This window comes from Chenopodium album, chromosome 6 (genome assembly GCF_948465745.1).
Source record: "Chenopodium album chromosome 6, dcCheAlbu1.1, whole genome shotgun sequence".
Classification (NCBI taxonomy): domain Eukaryota; kingdom Viridiplantae; phylum Streptophyta; class Magnoliopsida; order Caryophyllales; family Amaranthaceae; genus Chenopodium; species Chenopodium album.
The window spans coordinates 16,750,917-16,771,180 of NC_137839.1; the positions used below are offsets into that span (position 1 = coordinate 16,750,917).

The 20,264-nt window shown below is 33.0% G+C and overlaps 2 protein-coding genes across 5 annotated transcripts; one reads left to right on the top strand and one right to left on the bottom strand.

The window, feature by feature from the left end:
* Window positions 1-6,338: 6,338 nt before the first annotated feature.
* LOC145634665 (uncharacterized) lies at window positions 6,339-11,682 on the bottom strand. Of its 2 annotated transcripts, XM_081686065.1 has the most exons (3): window positions 11,203-11,664; window positions 10,599-10,722; window positions 6,339-6,519 (listed from the first exon to the last, which is right to left on the bottom strand). In XM_081686065.1, the coding sequence occupies exons 1-2, from the start codon at window positions 11,390-11,392 to the stop codon at window positions 10,601-10,603; spliced, it is 312 nt and encodes a 103-aa protein (XP_081542191.1). In that variant the 5' UTR covers window positions 11,393-11,664; the 3' UTR covers window positions 6,339-6,519; window positions 10,599-10,600. The 2 variants fall into 2 exon arrangements, with proteins under 2 accessions (XP_081542191.1, XP_081542192.1); XM_081686066.1 differs by lacking the exon at window positions 10,599-10,722 and having other exon boundaries at window positions 11,203-11,682.
* Window positions 11,683-11,918: 236 nt separating this feature from the next.
* Window positions 11,919-14,564, top strand: LOC145634666 (uncharacterized). Of its 3 annotated transcripts, XM_081686067.1 has the most exons (8): window positions 11,919-12,116; window positions 12,273-12,321; window positions 12,411-12,455; window positions 12,537-12,593; window positions 12,993-13,681; window positions 13,767-13,904; window positions 14,000-14,080; window positions 14,164-14,564. In XM_081686067.1, exons 5-8 carry the CDS (start codon window positions 13,001-13,003, stop codon window positions 14,200-14,202), a joined length of 939 nt encoding a protein of 312 aa, XP_081542193.1. In that variant the 5' UTR covers window positions 11,919-12,116; window positions 12,273-12,321; window positions 12,411-12,455; window positions 12,537-12,593; window positions 12,993-13,000; the 3' UTR covers window positions 14,203-14,564. The 3 variants fall into 3 exon arrangements, with proteins under 3 accessions (XP_081542193.1, XP_081542196.1, XP_081542195.1); XM_081686070.1 differs by lacking the exons at window positions 12,273-12,321; window positions 12,411-12,455; window positions 12,537-12,593; XM_081686069.1 differs by lacking the exons at window positions 11,919-12,116; window positions 12,273-12,321; window positions 12,411-12,455; window positions 12,537-12,593 and adding an exon at window positions 12,750-12,888.
* The last annotated feature ends 5,700 nt before the right edge of the window (window positions 14,565-20,264 follow it).

A 20,264-nucleotide genomic window follows, 5' to 3' on the forward strand; every position in this document is an offset into this window, starting at 1 on the left:
ATATAATTACTACAGAGTAGATTTTTTTGAGGGAAATGTAATTACTAGATTCTTTTTTTAAAAAAAAGGGAAATGTAATGACTAGTTTTGAAAAAACAAACAATGTAGGGCTTGTTTGGCATCAGTTTTGGTTTTCAGTTTTCTATTTTTTTGAAAACCAAAAACCAAAAACAGGAAACAAGAAAAAGGTGTTTCCATTTTTCTGTTGTCGGTTTTTAAAATTATCATAATTTTAATAAGTTTATATAATTTTTTATTCATTATGGGACACTTATCATATACTTGTAGAAAACAAAAAACCAAAAAACAGAAAACCACAGCAATGCCAAACGAACCCGTAATTACTAGATTTTAACAATGAATAACAATCACTTTCTTAAGCATTTTCTTTGCAATTAAGGGCCTGTTCCGATTGACTGAACTCAGCTGAACTGAACTGAACTGTACTTATTAATTAGTGATTTTTAACTACAAATTAGTGATCTTTGATTATTTATTGATTATTTATTACTATACATATGTGTACATACAAATGTACATATTATTATTATTATTATTATTATTATTATTATTATTATTATTATTATTATTATTATTATTATTATTATTATTATTTATTACTTATTGATTATTATTATTATTATTATTATTATTATTATTATTATTATTATTATTTATTACTTATTGATTATTATTATTATTATTATTATTATTATTATTATTATTATTATTATTATTTATTACTTATTGATTATTATTATTATTATTATTATTATTATTATTATTATTATTATTATTATTATTATTATTATTATTATTATTATTATTATTATTATTATTGATTATTATTGTTGTTGTTATTATTATTGATTATTATTGTTGTTGTTGTTGTTGTTGTTGTTTGTTGTTGTTGTTGTTGTTGTTGTTGTTGTTGTTGTTGTTGTTGTTGTTGTTGTTGTTGTTGTTGTTGTTGTTGTTTTTATTGTTGTTGTTGTTGTTGTCGTCGTCGTCGTCGTCGTCGTCGTAGTAAGAGCTTAAAAGAATGAAATTTGGCTTTATATCATTAGCAATATCATTAGACGTAAATTAAGAGCTGAACTGAACTGAACTGAGCTGAACTGAACTGAGCTGAACTGAATTTCAACGGAAGAGAACAGACCCTAAGTATACGTATGGAGTATAAAATAGGACGAATAATAAAGAGTTTTTATTAAATCAAACTGATGTGACCTCCTAAATTTAAAGCAATAACTAAAGCAATTTCCCGCATTTAAGAGATTTTTTTTTTTTTTTTTTGAAGGCAGCATTTAAGAGAAATTTAAAGCAATAACTAAAGCAAACCAAATTCCTTTTCAATCATATTGATACTACAAAATTTACAATAAATGATTATTGAATGATTAAAGACGCAAATTATGTACTCGTACTCCCTACGTCCCCAAAACTTTGACTCTTTTGGGTTGATTTTGCAGTTATTAAGAAACTTAAATAAAAAGAAATAAAAATATATTGAAAAGATAAATTTACATGGAGTTTGTAAAAAATTAGAGAGTAAAGTATTAAAAATACAGGAAAAAACAAAATTTTATATGGGAAATCTAATTTTGCACAAATATTGTTGTAAATTGATGGGTATTGTAATGCAAATAGGTCGATCATTTTGGGACTAAAATTAGGACAAAAGGATCAAAGTTTTGGAGACCGAGGGAGTAACAACATAAATGATTACAATAGGTAAGCAATAACAATGGCTCAAAATCTCAGTTAAGTTTCAGATCATACATCAAAATTCTTCATACGTGCAAATGATAAATAGCATAAGATATTTATCATTTATAACGTGTACTCTGCAATTGTTTTTGATCTTATTTTGCTAGTTGTAAGATTTGCATGCATGTAACAATATTTTTATAAGGTACCATGATTGAAAACGTAAATATCTTACATACACGATTGCATTATAAACAAGATACACTACGAAACATGATAAGCAATGCTTACATATATGATGCACTCAATTGCATAAACCAATTTAATGTGCACCAAAGCGTGTGACCAATGAACGTTATCATATGGGAAACACAATGACATAACTTGATCAGCTACCATGTAAAAGTTTGCATATGAACAAGATCTTATTTTTCATACTTCATATGTATAAGTATAACTAAGCTGGAGTGCTCGGATCGGCTTCTCTCAAGATCATGACCTAATAAAGATAAAACACGAGAACAAGATAACCTTTGAAAACACTGTTGATACTACCAATATTTTAACTTGGTGCCTCGCTCTGCGGCACTGCAAGCGTAGCGGCACATGAACTCCCCAAAAAATCCATTAATTGGCGGTGGGATCCATTACATATTATTTTACTTCTTAATGTTTGTAAAATGCTTGGAAATTAGCAAAAATTAAAAGTCAGATCTAAGAAATCAATATTAATTTTCTAATTGTGCTGGTCAATTTTTTTTTTTTTTTAATTAAATAAAACAAATTGAAAATTCAAAAACTAAAAAAATAAAAAAATAGGGGAATCTGTCTTAACTTGTTGGGACAATAATATCTGTGGTTGCAGGAGCATGCATCTTAATTCAGAACTATTAGATAGACAAAGCAAATTTGTTATTGTTTAAGCAAATGACAAAACAAATTATCAAGTAAATCCAAATATATCTAGATTGTTTTAATCCTGATTGTTGGACAATATTTTTTTAAAATTATTTATTTCACATGTAATGTAACGAGTTCAAGGTTAGGAGTGGCCAATAGTAATAGAACCAAAAAAAAATTAAATATTTATAGCATAAAGTAAAAATAATCAAATTTAGGGAAATAGCAACTAGCTACTAGTATAATACATTCTTATAAAATAAATATTGAGCTAAATTTAAATACAGATATGGTGCATATATATATATATATATATATATATATATATATATATATATATATATATCAAGAGCATGCATAATGGTGCATCATTCCATGAAATAAATTGTATTCAATTTTATTTTATTATAATTTTTTTTAATACTATGGACCTTTTCTATCAATTCATTTCAGTTCAATTCAATTCATAATTTCTTTTTCTCATAAACAATTCCATGAAATAAATTGTATTCAATTTTATTTTATTATAATTTTTTTTAATACTATGGACCTTTTCTATCAATTCATTTCAGTTCAATTCAATTCATAATTTCTTTTTCTCATAAACAATTCATTTCAATTCAGTTCTGTTCTGTTCTAGTTAAGTTCACCTCAAATCAGTTCAATTCATTTCAACTCAGCTCAATAAGTTAGAACAAACCCTATCTTACATAATTTACATTGTTACCCCAATCCACATTATAAAACCATTTTTCTTATTACATATTCTATCCCTCACGTCATAATACAATATTATAATCACATATTCGTACTGACTTTCATTATTATATATATTTCCACGGTATTGTAAGATAAATGGGAAGAAGCTCAGCATTAAACAAAATGAGTAATTAAGTAAAGCAAAAATAAGTTAAGATTAGCTTAAAATAAGGAAGGATACTAATGCGCAAGGGATATGCAAGTATTGGCTTAGTAGCATCCTTTAATCTCATCCAACAAGTAATCAAGTATCAAACTTAAACGAAATTAAATGATCTAACCAATGACGTGATACAATTTAATTTCCATAGTTTATCAATATTAATATATACGAGTTCTGGCAGCTTACTTGGTCTCTAAACTGATGATACTACTAACGAAAGACGGTCAATTTCTTTTTACTTGCCTCATATTTTTTAGGCTCATATTTTTTAGGCACACAAGTTTAGAAGATAATTAGTGAAAATAAACGAGTTATTTTATCAAAATAATTTTAATATAAGGATTGAAGTAGGGTTAGGTATCATCTGTAGTTTATAATTTCGGTCTCAAAACTGTGTTTTAAGTAAATAAAAAACAGAGGAAATATTAAGATATAGAGAGTATTATATTCACAAAACCATGGAAAACTCCCTCATAAGTCAGAATTGATACGTACCGTCCTGTTGTGTACACAGACAACAGCAGCATCAGAGAAGTGAATACTAGCCAATTATCATTATTTTATTATTATTAATTTTAATGGAGCAATCCGTTACTGGCAATGAATAAATCACATGCTTGTCTAAATATTTTATACAGGACCAAGATTCCTCAATCTCAATTGTAATTACATTTTCAAATTCAAAATTGAGAATCCATCTTATATTCGGGTGTAAGTTCACACCGTTTGAATTAATTATTACTATTTGTACGTGTGTTAATGTAAACAGTATATGTTAATAAAATCATAAAGGAACATGTGAGAGAGTGTAATTTTACAACCGAGTATTAGATGAACATCTTAAACAATGTGGTTCAAGAACCATACATTGATGATTGGTAAGAAGCTACATACAGTTTTCTTGTTCTGAAGTTGCCCATTCCCATCTATATCTTGTTCAGAGGGAGCATGGGGTATGTTGTAGATTAAAAATAAGCCTTAAAATAAATAAAAACTAATTGAGGTCAAACTTCAATTCTTCATTAGCTAGCAAAACTCAGTAACTAGATCATTGTCTTGCCAAACACTCCTAAACTTTTCAAATAGTTACCTGAAACGTTAACATTGAACAAGGATGTACCATGTACGGTGGATTTTGTAAGCCATGTCTAGAACCTAGAGTAACAACCATTTTGAGTTGCCTACCACCAAGTAGTGTATGGTCTTATGGTAAGGTCAATCCCCACTATGGACAATCCTTCTCCCATACTTGAAGCCTGTCCAATAATCCAAAATCGAGTACCTTTGAGAGGATTTAGTCCAATAAAGTGTACTTTCCTCAAAAAATTGAGTTGCCTACGTCAAGGGCTGAACCGAGTTAACCTATGAGAGGTTTTAGTCCGATAGAGTGCACTTTTCTCAAAAAAAATGAGTTGCCTACATCAAGTGATGTCATCTATATCTATACTTAGTCTATATCTATATCAATATCTATACTTAGTATTTAAAAACACAAACCACATTTTTTAATATGACACATGGCATCACAAGTCACTCAATAACACATATGTCAGTAATGTCACATGTCACCTCCCTTAATATTTATGTTTAAATCTTTATGCATCCTACAACTTACAAATTTAAGTAAGAAAATAAAGTGTTTCATTTTCACCATAATAAAATGAAGTTCCATTTGATAAGTACACATTACACAAACATATGAATTATAATAAAAATTGTCTTTTTCATCTCCTAAACTTTAAATATAATTTAATACTTCCTCCATTTTTATTTTATTGCACCATTAGGACTTTTACACTATTCACTTAATCTACTTTGACCATCATTTGTGATTTATACATTACGAAAAATATAATCATGTGGGATCTAGTTAGATTCGTATCAAACTCTACTTTTCAAATATCAAGTTTTTATAATTTTTATAAAAGTATAATTGAAAATATTGATAGCTAAAGTAATGCATTGACAAGCGTGAAATCCCTTATAGTGCAATAAAAAAAGAACGGAGGAAGTATGTCATTTAATATCCCACAATCTTCATGTATATATATCTAACTAAATTCCTTCATCTTCTTTCACAGTTTACCCTCACTCTTTTTTTCTTTTAAATTTTAGAAATAAAACAATTACTTTGTTTAAAGGCATACCTACATATGAAAATAATTAACCCATGTAACAACCCGTGCTTTGAGCGGGCTAAAAAGCTAGTTGTTCATGATACACCGTCCTAATTTCTCCTAATATTATCATGGTATCGTTTAGAGTGGAGCTTGTTTAATTGAAGGGCCAAAGGAGGCAATCTGGGCCGTTGAGTACACTTGCAGTAGCCATAATTTTGCGTACAGTTTTATAGCATACTACACGGGCCTGGAGAATTTCTTGTGAGGCCTATTGAATTTTACAAATAAAATCTGTCCTCCTAAATGTATATTTCTTGTGTTTGTTCCATTCTTAAGTAGAATTTTCGAAATCGTTTATTAAAAAAAAAAAGAATTTTCCAAATCGAGAATGCCATAAAAATGGAAGATGGATGGTTTATATTCTGAATACCGGAGGGACTTAAAACCTAGAAAATGCAAATCACAGACTACTCTTATTGAAATGCATTGGGTGCAATATGCTTGGCTTTAGCTTGTACATGGCGTTCAATATCAAGAAGATAACCACTGCAGTTTGTTTGACAAAGGCTCTAACATACAGTTATTTCATGATACTTGCAAAGCAAGCTTTTTAGCTCGAGTACTCTGAACGAAATTTGTGCGGAGAAATGAACATGTTAATAAAATAACTTGTGATAAATGAAGTATGCATGAAAAACCCTTAATCATGAATGGAATATAAAATGCAAATATGCAATACAAAACATAGTGATAAATGCTGCATTAACTAGATTATTCACAGAAGAGGTTAACGCAAGAATACAGCAGAACAAATAGGATTACCATACAAAAGGTGCTCCCCAAAGACCTGTGATAGCATCACATTTCCTGCAGGAAGATTTCAGATATGAGATATAATAACAACTAGGCGGAAAAAGGTTCAAAAACAGGGTTACAGACAGTTGACAGCAATGAAAACAAAAGCAAGATCGATATCAAGTTATATCTTTCCTAGAAAATAATATGAATGAGCAACAAACATTCCTACCAGAATTAATCCTATAGACCAGATGTAAGATTTAACACAGTAATGCAGACAACCACTGCGTAAACCACCAGCTTGATAAAGCGCTATTCCACAAACAGCATCACCCTTGCCCTCTTATCCTTGACAAATACGGAGTACTAACAAAACAACTAAACCTGATGGATTACCAGAGAAGATACTGATGTTTATGTAGATGGTCATTCAACATATTGATAACAATGTCCACCAATTGGACACAGAGATAATAACTAGGATCAAACTCTGTCAAACCATTTATGTACATATGGAACAAAATAATATAGTGATCAATTAGCTGAAAAGCCATTTTACTAGTCCCAGTAGTATATTTCTTTAAAACTCTAGCAACGGAAGAATAGAGAACATGTCAATTACTGGTATCATAACTTAAGATGACCGAAAAATTAAAAATTTATGGTTTATACTCTTCTTCACAACAAATTTTCTCAATTTATCTCTGAAAGATAATGTCTTCAGCAATACTAGGTCATCAGTTCATTGAATCTTTGATTAATAAAGAGCCTTCTACTAAGGTATTGAAATGATGCAAACGTTCTAAAGCTTCATAGGCATTGGTTCAGTACTGATACCTTTGTCCACCTAGCAAGATGAAAGAACATGTACAGAGTTCAGAGATATCAGCTCTATCATATGCTTGTCAGAGGTAAGTTTTCCGCAACAAAGGCAGAGAAAAATAAGAAACATTGATTTGAAAGAAAATCTTTCATCCATCCAATGATAACAGAAATCCAAAACAGAGAATCAGTTCTTCTAATTAGCTGAAGCCTAAAGGAAATAATTTATAGGGCACGTGCGAAGGGATCAAAAGAAAGAAAGCATTCAACCAAAGTACAGTTTAGATAGAGAGCAACAATAGGTAAGATATATGAGAAAAACTACGCCGCATGTAGACCATTAAAAGAAGTAAATGAGAAGAAATAGCCTACTGATTATCACACTTTACATCATTATATATCATTCCCAAGAAGTCTTCTACACTAGCATTTGTTTCCAAGGCATAGAATTCCCATGAGAAGCTCAAGGTCATCCAAAACTTCATTATTATCTACATGCCTAATATAAAAAAGCTAAAAGCCTAAAACTTACAGCAAAGAACTTCACATGCAAACCCATATATGCTGTATAGAAGATTAGTGGTAGTGTGGCATTTCCATGTTCAATAAGACAACAAAGCAAACACTGCATTAACAAAGTCCTCAACTGTGACCAGAAGTCTACCTAGCCACTTTACCAGTTGAGCAAAAGACACTTCCTCTACTCTCTTGTTACATCATATTATTTTTACATGGAAGAAAAATATATTCATGTACCCAATGTAGGGCTTTTTATTGGATTCTTCTTAATTTGTACTTTAAAATATATTTTTACAAAAATGCAACCAAAGATATTAATACAGAGTAGTTTAAATTGTACATTGGCAAGCGTTAAGTGTTGCAAGTAATGTAGCAGAAGTACAACCTTAGAAAGAGATAATAGATTTAAGATATAACCAAACACAAATATTAGAAAAAATCCGATGTACAATGTCATTATTGTAAATCAGCTCAACCTTTACCTGAAAAATGAGAGAGAGTGAGCTAGAGAGAGAGAGTGAAACCTCAACCCCTATTCAGCTAAACCCCCGCCCGCCGCCGCCTCCGCCTTTACCTCCGCCATCACCATAAAAAAAAAAAAAAAAAAAAAAAAAAAAAAAAAAAAAAACCCTCTCCAACCAAAAACCTTCCTCCAATCTCTCAATAACCCCCAAACCTCCCCGTTGTTGTCAATTCCTTAACCCAAACCTCCCCTCATGCCAGGCTTTCATCCCTGTTCTCGCCAAGGTTGCTTCAAATTTAGCTAATCCTTTATGTTCATCCCAATGGTTTTCGTGCATGAATTTCTTCCAAGATGATCCATGTGAACGAATCAATTGCTTATAGACGTAGCATTCTAAATGCCACTCCCTTTCTTTGCACATAGACTATACTTGGTACATTGTTATCTTTAATTTTGGGCTTATTTTTGTTGATTTTGATACTCTGTTTTTCTGTTTTGGATATGTAGCTTAATTACTTTTGTGAAAAAAAAAGGTCATTTTTGTGAGAAAAAAGTTCACTTTTATGAAAAAAGGTCACTTTTATGAAAAAAGGTCACTTTTGTGAAAAAAAAGAGTCACTTTTGTGAAAAAAAAAGTCACTTTTGTAAAAATAAAAAAATAAAATAAAAAAGGGTCACTTTTGTACGAAAAAATGTCACTTTTCGTAAGATGTTCAGTGTACAATAAAATTATTGTAAACCGGGTGCATGCAAAAGTTTTTGATCACCAAAAGCAAGCACCATTCAGTCAGGAGAGCCAGCATGAGCGTAGAGCCTGCTCATTTCCTAACTCATATTTTAGAAGCCTATCTTCGTAAATTATACAAATACAGTATATACAGGCTATGTTCTGCAAGTGGAAATAGGAATGAGCAAGAATGCAATTATCATAACTAAATAAAAGGTACACTAACACTCCCTATTAGTAGCTTCAAATGGACACTCAAAGTAGAGATTACAGGTTAAGATCTGCTCACAGGATCACATCATTCACCAAAATGGAATGGTTGTTGAATTGTTATAGCGATGAAGGCAAATACGTACAAATCAGAAGATAGAGAGTAAGGCTTTTGAGAAATCCAAAAGTAATGAGATAAAGGAAGAATATGTTTTATGATACAAATGGGGAGCATTTACAACAAAGAAAGTAAATAACTAAATATGATTAGCCTAATGATGAATGCAGGAAACGCAAAGGCAAATTTCCAAGGACAGTCCAGCTTTTGAAGAAAATTGCTCAGAGTACACTGTATATTCCCAGGACCAATCGATGCTGACCTATGTTATTTGGACCCGGAAACTGAACTCAGATGTGAATATGTGCACCGTCAAACTCAGCTACTTATAACATTCCCCATGCTTCTGATCCAGAGTCCCAGAGAAGTGTCAACACCAATGTTGGAGTATCAAGGATCCTGCTTGAGTACTTGAGGTAAATAAAGAGCCCCTAACAAAGATGGTGAATTTAAAACCAACTAGATCTTTGGAACTTCACTGACACTTTGCTAAAAAAATCTAGGTCAAGGGGTAAGGAAGGGGAAGCAAAAAAAAGGGGAAAGAAAGGGAGAGGGAAGGTGGAGCTCAAGTTTCCCTCTAAAGTTCTTCAATTTTGGAGGGATGGTGTCTACAGGATCAATAGAATGAAATGATCCCTCTCCTTCCCTTCCCCCAACCTCTTGTCAAGAAAAGAAAACTTGTTCCTTTCCTTTCCCTCACTTTCTCTCCATTTTCTTTTATCCAAACAAAGTGTCAATGACTACAGGCTAAAAGGCAGCACAGCTTCTTTCTTCAATTCTCTATCTCACACTACGCATACAAGTACAGCTCGAATACAAAAAGAAACAATAGTCAGGAAGCTTGGAAGTAAAAACTATTCAACTGAGGAAAAAGGAAAAGGCAAGATGAAATCAAGACTTTAAAAGGCATAACTTGAATTGAGTAAGCATCCCATTGCATACAAAACACAAAGTACTAAAGAATTCCATTTGTACCAAAAAAAAACAGGCCAATTTAAATCTGTGGATAGTGGAATACACAAGAAACAATTACAACCTTGACATTGTAAAATCTCAAGCAACTCCACAACATCACTACATACAGGATGCGGATTATTTGATACCACAGCACGAGAAAAAAAAACCCTTAAAACCAACACCACATCACCCCTCTCCAAAACAAGATGCCAACAATTACAGTTCTTAAGTGGAGATAAAGGTAATACTCCGTATTTCATTTCATTTGATACACTTATCCATTTCTATGTACAGAAAACACAGCAAGTAGAGTACTAAATCTAGAATTTGACCTCTAAACAGGAGGAATGTTAGAGAAAGAAAAACCCTTGTAGCCCTTGTACGCGTAGTAAGCAATCCTTGTGTAATAGAAACCCGGTAAGAACAAGATCGCCCCTAATATTGCAAAGAATAGCCCTGTTTCAATTCAACACATACAATTTAAAAATCAAAAAACCACAATTTGAGATGTGCAAACAATGAAACAACACAATTGAAAGACGCATTCAACAAAATGAATGAAATAAAATACAATTAGGGTTAATAAAGTAAAACTAATTTATGACTGAATCAAGCAACAAGTGAAAATACCCACAAAAATTTAAAAAAAAAAAAATCCCAATTGAAAGAGGCATTCACCGAATTAAACGAATTAGGGATACAATTAAGGCTCATAAAAATTAAACTAATTTCAGACTGAATCAAGCAACAAATGAAAATACCCCCAGAAATTCAAAAAAAAATCCCGATTGAAAGACGCATTCAACGAAATAAACGAATTAGGGATACAATTAGGGTTCTAAAAATTAAACTAATTTCAGACTGAATCAAGCAACAACTGAATACACCCAGAAAAATTCAAACAAATCCCAATTGAAAAAGGGTTAGGGTAAATACCATGAGCTCGATCACCACCGATATGATTAACAGCCATGAAAATCCCAAGAACGATGCCGACAACACCGAAAACGAGGAGAGAGACTGCGAGAGCGATCTCTTTAATAGGGGGTTTATTGTTGATTGCATAAGAGTTATCCATCATAATATCTTCATCGGTAATGGAGAAAGCATGATCAACATACGCCATTGTTAACAGTTTTTGCAAGCTCGAGTTTTTGATGTTGCAGAAGATGAAACGTTTCTTTCGAACCTTAAATTGTTGTTGTTGGTGGTTAAAGTGGTAGATGATGAAGATTGAAGAAAGTAAAAAAGAGGAGTTTTGGAGAAGAGTTGGTTATACTTATTGCGTAGTTGCCAAAGTCATTCCTTTGAACAGAAGTCTGATATAGTATAAATTCACCACCTTCGGATAGACATTTTAATTGAGCTAATCACGGATTCACGGCACATAGTTTACTTGGTAAAAAAAATAAATAAATAAAAAATTTGTAAATTGGATGCTAGTAAATTAGTTTCGCAAAATTCATGTTTATATATTTGATAAACGTGAATTGTAAATCAACAGGGGTGTTTAAGACATTTCCATCATTTAGCTGGGGGTATTTTGGCGATTTTGACGTGGATAATAAAGCATATTTGCCAAGTAGAATTTTGGAATCCACGTAAATATGAAACGGGGTTAAATGAATAGAATGACTCAGATTGTAGACGATAGTGCAAAAAAGACGGAAGTATCAACGACGTTAGGGTAGGTACTTGAAGTATTATTTTTGAAGTTGCTCCCAAAAAGCAGATCTGTTAGTTGTAGAAGAATCTGGGCAGGATATGCAGCTGAGAATATAGAGGAGGAATTGGTAGTCGTTATCCATTGCTGGAGGAACTCGGTGAATTGGAAATCATCTACGTTCCAGGTAATTTATTTGGATTGTATCGATGCTTTTGCTTGGAATATGAATTTGGTCGCGATTTCGTTTAGTTTTGTCAAAGAACTAAACTAATTGTGTAGAATTTATGTGTAGTCCCTGTAGGTTCGAAGAATTAATTATAATAATCCAATTGTTGTTTAGGATTAGAAATATGCCGAAAGGAGTGGTTGGAGTCACAAACAATGAAGAGGTAAATTGTTTTAATAACTTGGAAAAATTGAAATGTGATTTAAGCAATGCTAAAGATAATGATGATGTGTGGAATAACAATAATTGTAGGACGGGGATGTAATGCGAGGGGTGCGCAATACTGGGAGTTCTGAGGTAAGTACTCGGGTGTTTCTTTGCCAAATGTTCTCAGATTTTGCAATTATGAAATGAGTGAACAAAATTATGTATCTGTAGGGGGGAAAGGGACGGACTAGGCGTACGCTGACACCATTACAAACTGGGTTGTTCAAGGTAAGTTATGGTTATATTTGAAGTGTAAATGATGATAATCTGTAATTGAGTGGTTTTTGTTTATGTGATTGCTAAATACTAATGTTAAGACTGTATATATGCCAGACATAAGTGGTGAGTTATGTGTAAAAATTAGGATCTGTTAATATGGTTGGTAGATGTATTAATCAATTTTACTGAATTGGGGGCAATCTTTTAAATGTGTAAACTGTTTTTAGGATGATAGTACAGCGAAGGTGGATTGGTGAAGGCTAGGGGTGAAGTACTTAGACAACAAGGAATTTTCTGTGGTCGAGTGAGTTAATGATAATTTGGTTGAATTTGGAATGTATTTGAATATAGATATACGTATGTTCAATTGCTAATTATCCTAAAAAGTTTTGTTTTTTTAAATTTCAGCCCCCAATATGAGCTGCAAAATTGAAACGTTTGGGCGTATATGCCAAAAATTTGATGAAAGACGGAAGAGGTGGGTCATGGAAATGGGATTTGGGGGACTTCTACATTTAGTATCCGACATGCACTTACCTAGGCAGCTAACGTACTGGTTAATGACAAGGATTGATCCAATTAATAAAAGTTTTGTGTGTCCGGATGGTCGGGTTTTTTGGTTCTCAAAGAACCAAGTGAAGTGGATATTTGGTCTTCCTAAAGGATCACGGGCTGTACCAACTAACAAATGTATGAGTCCCGAACTGAGGTTTAAAGTTGAAAAAATATTGTTCAAATATGGTCGTACGTGGGTGACGAAATGTTGTAGAACTTCTGGAAGGGTTTATACCTCTGTTGGGATTCCGGTAACTTCAGAAATGCTAGAGAGGTTAGAAGGTGAGTTTGGGGACGAGGAGGAAGAAGATTTCAAGTCCATGTTTCTTATTGTAGCCTTGCATATGGTGTTGTGCCCTACTCAATCACCCAGACTGGCTGCGGATTTGTTACCAGCGCTGAGTTGTGTGATGGACTGTGCGGGTTATGATTGGTGTGAGTTAGTACTGAACAAACTAATGGAGATTGTTGCTAATTTTGCCCGGAGGTTTTACGCCACAGGATATGCAAATGGATGTGGAGGATGTGCCTTTTTTGCTGTGGTAAGAAGTTGAAAGGGTGTGATGATCAAGGAGTATGAAGGTACCAACGCGGACAGTAACGTATAATGTCATAAATGTTTTGCAGATTTACTATCTAGATCGGCTTGATAGGGAGCCCATGCAGTGGGACGTGTACCCTAGAGTAAAGGTTTGGAGCATGAAACTAATTTTAGAGGCGTCTAAGGAAGATAAGTTTGGTTGCGGTGACTATGGCAAGTTGGGGGTAAGTTGTTCAATTAGATCCTTGTATGGCAATTATTTTTGTGGAGAAATTATATTGAAAAATAACTATAACATAGTGTGGTGTCCCTGTAATAGGTTGTTGATGTTGCTTATGGAGAACGGCATTCAAGGCATGCTAGGGACACTGAAGGCCCGCCGGGCACCGAACTGTACAATGTAAGTGGATCCGTATAACATTGGGAAATGATATGATAGTCGCTTAGTCGGTAGCTTATACTGACCTATGAATTGTTGTGCAGGACATGTCAATTTTGGAGCACAGTTCCATTGTGTTGTAGATGGCCATTGGGATGTAGAGACTTGGTTATAGTTGTCTACGTTTGTGTTGTAGGTGGACTATGACTCTATGAGTTTTATTCGGCCTTTGTTTTAAATCTGCGGCTCAATGAGTGAACGTATAATGTCGTATTAGGTGGTACCCTCCTTGTATGTTAAAGGATTCATATGGCTTTGTATGGCCGATTCTTAAGTGACTTTAAATTGAAAGGTGTTGAGATGTTGTAGAAAATCCGTATGATGTTTGAATTGGACGAGTATGAAGTTGAATTCTTAGAATGTAATTTAACTGTAATATGATATTTTGTTTTAGAACCCTATGGATGTTGTCCTTAATGGGGTAATTTTTATGTAACTCAATTATGATTATACAAAAGCATTGTTTAAAGTTGTTTTGGAATATGAGGTTCTATGACTTATTAGCCATGGTTTAACAAGAACAGACGTGTTCGAATATATTGTGGGCCAAGCAATTTTTAAAATCGTAAACAATTCGGCCAAGCAATAGTTAAAATAAAGAGGATGTGGGTGGGCCAGACTCTGGTGATCCATTTTGATGGTCCACTCAGTGTAGGTCCAAAATAAGGTTGTTAAATTCCATAACTGAAGAGGTTCAACCGGGCCCATACGGGGGTGATCCATTTCGAAGGCCCAGACGGAATAATAGATGTTCAAAAATATGTAATTATACTGCAAATATTTCCTATGTAGGATAATTATATGAAAAAGTTAAAAAAAAAATAAATTTCTCAAAATGTATTCCTAAATTATGCTAAATAATTAGGTAGCAATTAGTTTAAGAATTTGACACAGTAGAATAGAGTATAGTTACTGGAATAGAGTCAGTTATATATCAGTTGGACACGGATCAAAAATAAGTTATTACGTCATACAATATTATGAGCAAATCCTAAGTAATATTAATTGATTAACTTGAGACTACGTAGTAAGAATTGGTAGTTCCCATCTTGGTGAGTGGAATGAGGGATTGTTTAGAGGACCAAGGTTGTAATATTTTTGAGCAATTTACAATTATTTCTCAAAATATAAAATAAATTATAAGCGAGACAATGTATCCGTCAATTATATCTTATTCAGTACTTAATTATAATTGGTTTAGAAATTTCAAGAACAAACCCCTCCAATTATTGTTGTAGAAGGCAAAATGCAGTAGATAACCTATAATTTCATATGTCTGGAAATATTAAAAAATATTAACTCAACCTAATTGTTCTGAAGCAACAGCTGGTACATGATAGATGGTCTATATTATTTTCTGTTTAATTTGTAAATTTTTGTTGTTGTGGTACAACTTGGACTCTTTAATACCGAGTAATTATATTTGTTCCATCTATACGTATGATTAATATTTTCTCTTACTTATTTTGCATACTTTGTGGTGTTTGTTAGTAATCCAGATTTGGAAAATTTGGATACGGCGGTGCGTTAGGGCTTGTTCTCTTATGTTGAAATTCAAATAAGTGAATTGTAGTTTAGTTCAGTTCAGCTCTGTTCAGTTCAGTTTAGTTAAGTTAATTTCAGTTCATTTGAGTTCAGTTCAGTGCAGGTCAACTCCTAATTTCCTTCTCTTATAAAATATTCAGTTAAGTTCAGTGCAGTTTAGTTCAGCTCAGTTCAGTTCATTTTAGTTCAGTTCAGCTCAATTCAGTTAAGTTCTGTTTAGTGCAGTTCAGTTCAGTTATGTTCAGTGCAAGCCAGCTCCTAATTTCCTTCTCTTATAAAATATTCAGTTCAATTCAGTTAAGTTCAGTGCAGTTTAGTTCAGCTCAGTTCAGTTCACTTCAGTTCAGTTTAGTTCAGTTCAGCTCAATTCAGTTCAGTTCAGTTCAGTTCAGTTAAGGTGAGTTCCGTCAATGAGAACATGCCCTTAGTGTTAATGGTGATGTGATCCCCTCTAACCGTTAATTGGTTGGATCAATGTTAATGGCAACCACTACAGTAATGTTGTGCGAATGCTTAAAAATTTGCTAATATAACTCTTCAAATAGTTATAAGTGGTAATATAAAATTATTAACTCCAAAATAAATGGATGGGGGGGGGAAATAATTGTAAGACTAACTACATTATGATCAAAGGGACATATTCCCTAATAATAATTGATTTTATGATCCATGCTTGAGTATTATATTGGAATAAATACGTAAAAGTAACTACTTACACTAATTTTGGCATTCACATGACATGTTAATTTCTTACGAGGGGAATCATATCTTAGTGTATATGGGAAAATTAACAGATATACCCTAATAAATTAACAAGACCATATCCAAAGGCGAGACTCAAGTGATAAGTTTTATGAGACAATTTTAAATTGTGAGACTTTAGTGATTGAAATTTTGAATCCCCTCACAGAATTGAATAATATTTTGTGTAGTATTTAACTATAACATATTTTGCTATCGATAAATTTTTAAAATATTGTTGACTGAAGATTTAAAATGGAAATATGGGCAATTAAACTTATCTAACCTTTTTAATTTAGACTTGAGATGGATTGATTTACTCAGGATTGGGTCCACGACTATTGTTGGTATAAATGATTATGTTGTATGAATTTCAAATCTCGAAAATGATTATCACCATGGGAGAAGTTCTAATATCAACATGGGAGAAGTTCTAATATACTACTTTCTACTAACAAGGTCCATACAATACACATGTGTAATACCTTATTGTTTCCTAGGGGGTGTGTTTATGTCCGGTCTTTACACTTCGTTTTGTATTTATATTATTAACTTATCATTAAGTGAAGGATCCAAATAGAATCAGTTTTGCATATTTCAGAAAAACCGTATGTACTCCCCTTTTTATATGGGTAAAATTTTCCCTTTAATTGACATCAAATCAATTTATGCGCTAGTTAAAATGTAAACTGTCAGTGTTACCGAAGGAGAATACTTTGACTGCCATGAGATATTTTAATTAAATGGATTTATTATTTTTAGTTGCACTTTTTTCTTTTTGCGAATAGTATGAAGTTGTATGTCATACTTCATAATTTGGATACTTCTAAATTAAGTAAACCACCTTCAAATTACTGTTGATCTTAAAGAATTGAGGGACTTTATTTTCAATACATTTTCAATATCACCCAATAACAATAGGAGGCTAGTACATGTTAAAGTCAATGTACACCTCATAGTTTCCTTGTATGACCAAGACTTGTTGTAGTTATTTAACCACGTACCCTTTATATTTTGATTTCCTTTCCCTAAAATTCTATAAATTGCCATGCATGTTAACACTTTATCAATCACACTTGTGGTTCAATCCTACTCTAAAACCTTATTCTATCCATTTCACTTTCCCTTGTTCGTTGAGCACTACCATAATGGCACGTCGTGCAAGAACCCAAGCTGGTAGTTTGGCACTCCTCTTTTTCACTCCTTCTTCAGGTCTCCTTCCAGAGATTGATTTTACCCGGTTTGAGTATTTTTTCAAAGACCAAATCACCAGATCTCTGACTTCATTAACTCTTGAAACCCTAGCGTTTCTAATCCTAAACCCTGTGACAGGGTAAAGTCGTATCCCCTAATCAAAAATAATTACCTAATTCACTAACTAAAGTAGATAGGGAAGTAGGGTCGATCTCCACAGGGAAACAAGTCTTTTTACTCCTAATTAAATATTATAATCTAAATTATTTAAGTAACCAATATTAAAAGTTGAATATGAAACTAAACTAAAAAGAGTAGGAAATAGGAGAAAATAATATATAAAGGATCTAGGGCATAGGTTCACCAATAAATAATACTCCTGGGTAAAATAGGGTAATCAATCATTGACATTGCATAAATAACATGATTAACAGGCTCTCGCAATTTATTAACCAACATAGACCTAACAGGCTCTCACAATTTACTAGATCTAAGTTCTTATTGAAAATAGCCTTTAATATCAAATTAACATCTGCTCGATTCATCAATTTAATATTGCTATACTTTTACAAGCCGCAATTGTAAAACATTAAAACAATCCAATAAGAAATCATCATGCAATACCAACAATCAATAATAGTCAATCATCAATGCATCAATTAATCAGATTGTAAAGGGCTCTCGCTACTTATTACAATCACACAATTAATTTATCGGTATTAAATCTCATCTCTCGAATCTTGACTTAACCATTTATAAATTAACTTGCCTATTGAAACTAGACTTAAACATTAATTCTCATCTCTCGATTCTTGAATCAATATTGTCAAACTCATGCATAAAAGATAGGCCTAATCTAGTCACAGAGCATTAAATCAATCAATAGGAAATCAATCTAGCATTGATAATCAACAACAATAATTTACCCCTTCATATTATTTATTAGATCCCCATAAACCCTAGAAATTAAACTACTCACACATAATTAAATATAAACTAAGCAAAGCAATAAAATAAATCATGATCAAAGGAATAAAATAAATAACTAAGATTAAGGGAAGAGAAATCGTCACCAAAATAAATCTGGAATTAATCAAAGAAATAAGAACAAAAGTTTAGAGAGAGATTAAGAAAGAGAAAACTAAGTAGAGAGAGAAAGTCTAAGAGAAAAGATTAAGAGAAGAAGAAGTGGTTCTAAAATCGTATTACGGAGGAGTATTTATACTTCGTACAAAAAATCCTAAACTAAAACAAATTAATACGACTCTAATTGTCTCCTAAATAAACACGCGCCCGATCGGGCGAGGCACCGCCCGATCGGGCGCGCCTTTTTTCACCTCTCATAACAATCTCGCGCCCGGCCGGGCACGTCACCGGGCGCTCCTCCCGCCCGGCCGGGCGCGCATCCGGGCGCCAGCCTTTTTGGCCGGGCGGATCATTTGGGCCACTATTTGGACTTCGATTGGGCTCCAATTCTTCGGGCCAATCTGGGTTTCCTCTTTGGGTCTTGAATACTCGGTCCAAACGCCCCGGTATAACCTCTACCGAGCCCTTAATCACCGGTTCGATGTCTCTAACCGGCCCTGGGCTATAAAATCTGGTCATGCTTCTCCAGTGCTCGTGATTGCTCCAAAATATCTCGGGAAAAATACTCCAAAAGCATAAATCCCTGCAAAAGTCAACCAAATCTACGAAAACACTAGAAAACACCAATTAGTAATAAAAGTGGCTCTAAAGAGCCAAAAACACTACTAATTATGACCAAGGGACGGGGGTAAAATATTATATAAAATGGATACATCAAACTCCCCCAAGCCAAACCTTTGCTTGTCCCTAAGCAAAGATCTCATCAATGAATCAAGAAATATGCTTCACCCCAATAAGTAAAAATCAAGCACAAGCGATCTAGGGTAAATCAAATAAACACGCTTCAGAGTCAACCAATCAAATCCATCCGATTACCAATCTTCCCTAACAATTGTCAAACAGAGCAAACCACAAGAGCATATAGAATTCAAGACTAGTGCTCACACACTCGACTCTCATTTATGTGGCGAGTAAAAGATGTACTCGATCGCTCTCCAACCACCCCTTTAATGTGAACAATGCCCTCCCAACTCACACTCTCGTGTGTATAAAAAACAATGAACGCTCAATCCTACTAGTCGACTCGAAATATGCCGAATCATAACTTGCATTGATAAGCAACACTTTCACATTCATACAATTCTATGCACAAAGGTCGGAAGGTCTTTAAAGCTTGTAATGTAAGGCTAGGGTAAAGGGTAGGAATCATTTGGGAACAAGTGAGAGTAAAGCTATGCTTAAGGGAGCAATATCCTAATAAAACCCATGATCAAGAATAAATAATGATCAACATCTCCTACATAACCAACTCTAACATCAACCAAATATACTCCAATCATAATAAATAAACCCAACTCTTACAATTTCACTCATAAGATATAATAATGGAGAAATAGAGTGAATAAACAAACTTTATTTTCCAAACTTGAAATTTTTCCATTGAGGCTCAAAATTATTCTTTACAAACCTCCAACTAGAACATTTGAACATTTTTTTTCTTTTGAAGTTCGCTTATTTTTTCACATTTTTTTTTTCTTTGAACTTCTCTTTTTTTTTCATAATATCATGCTTTATTTTT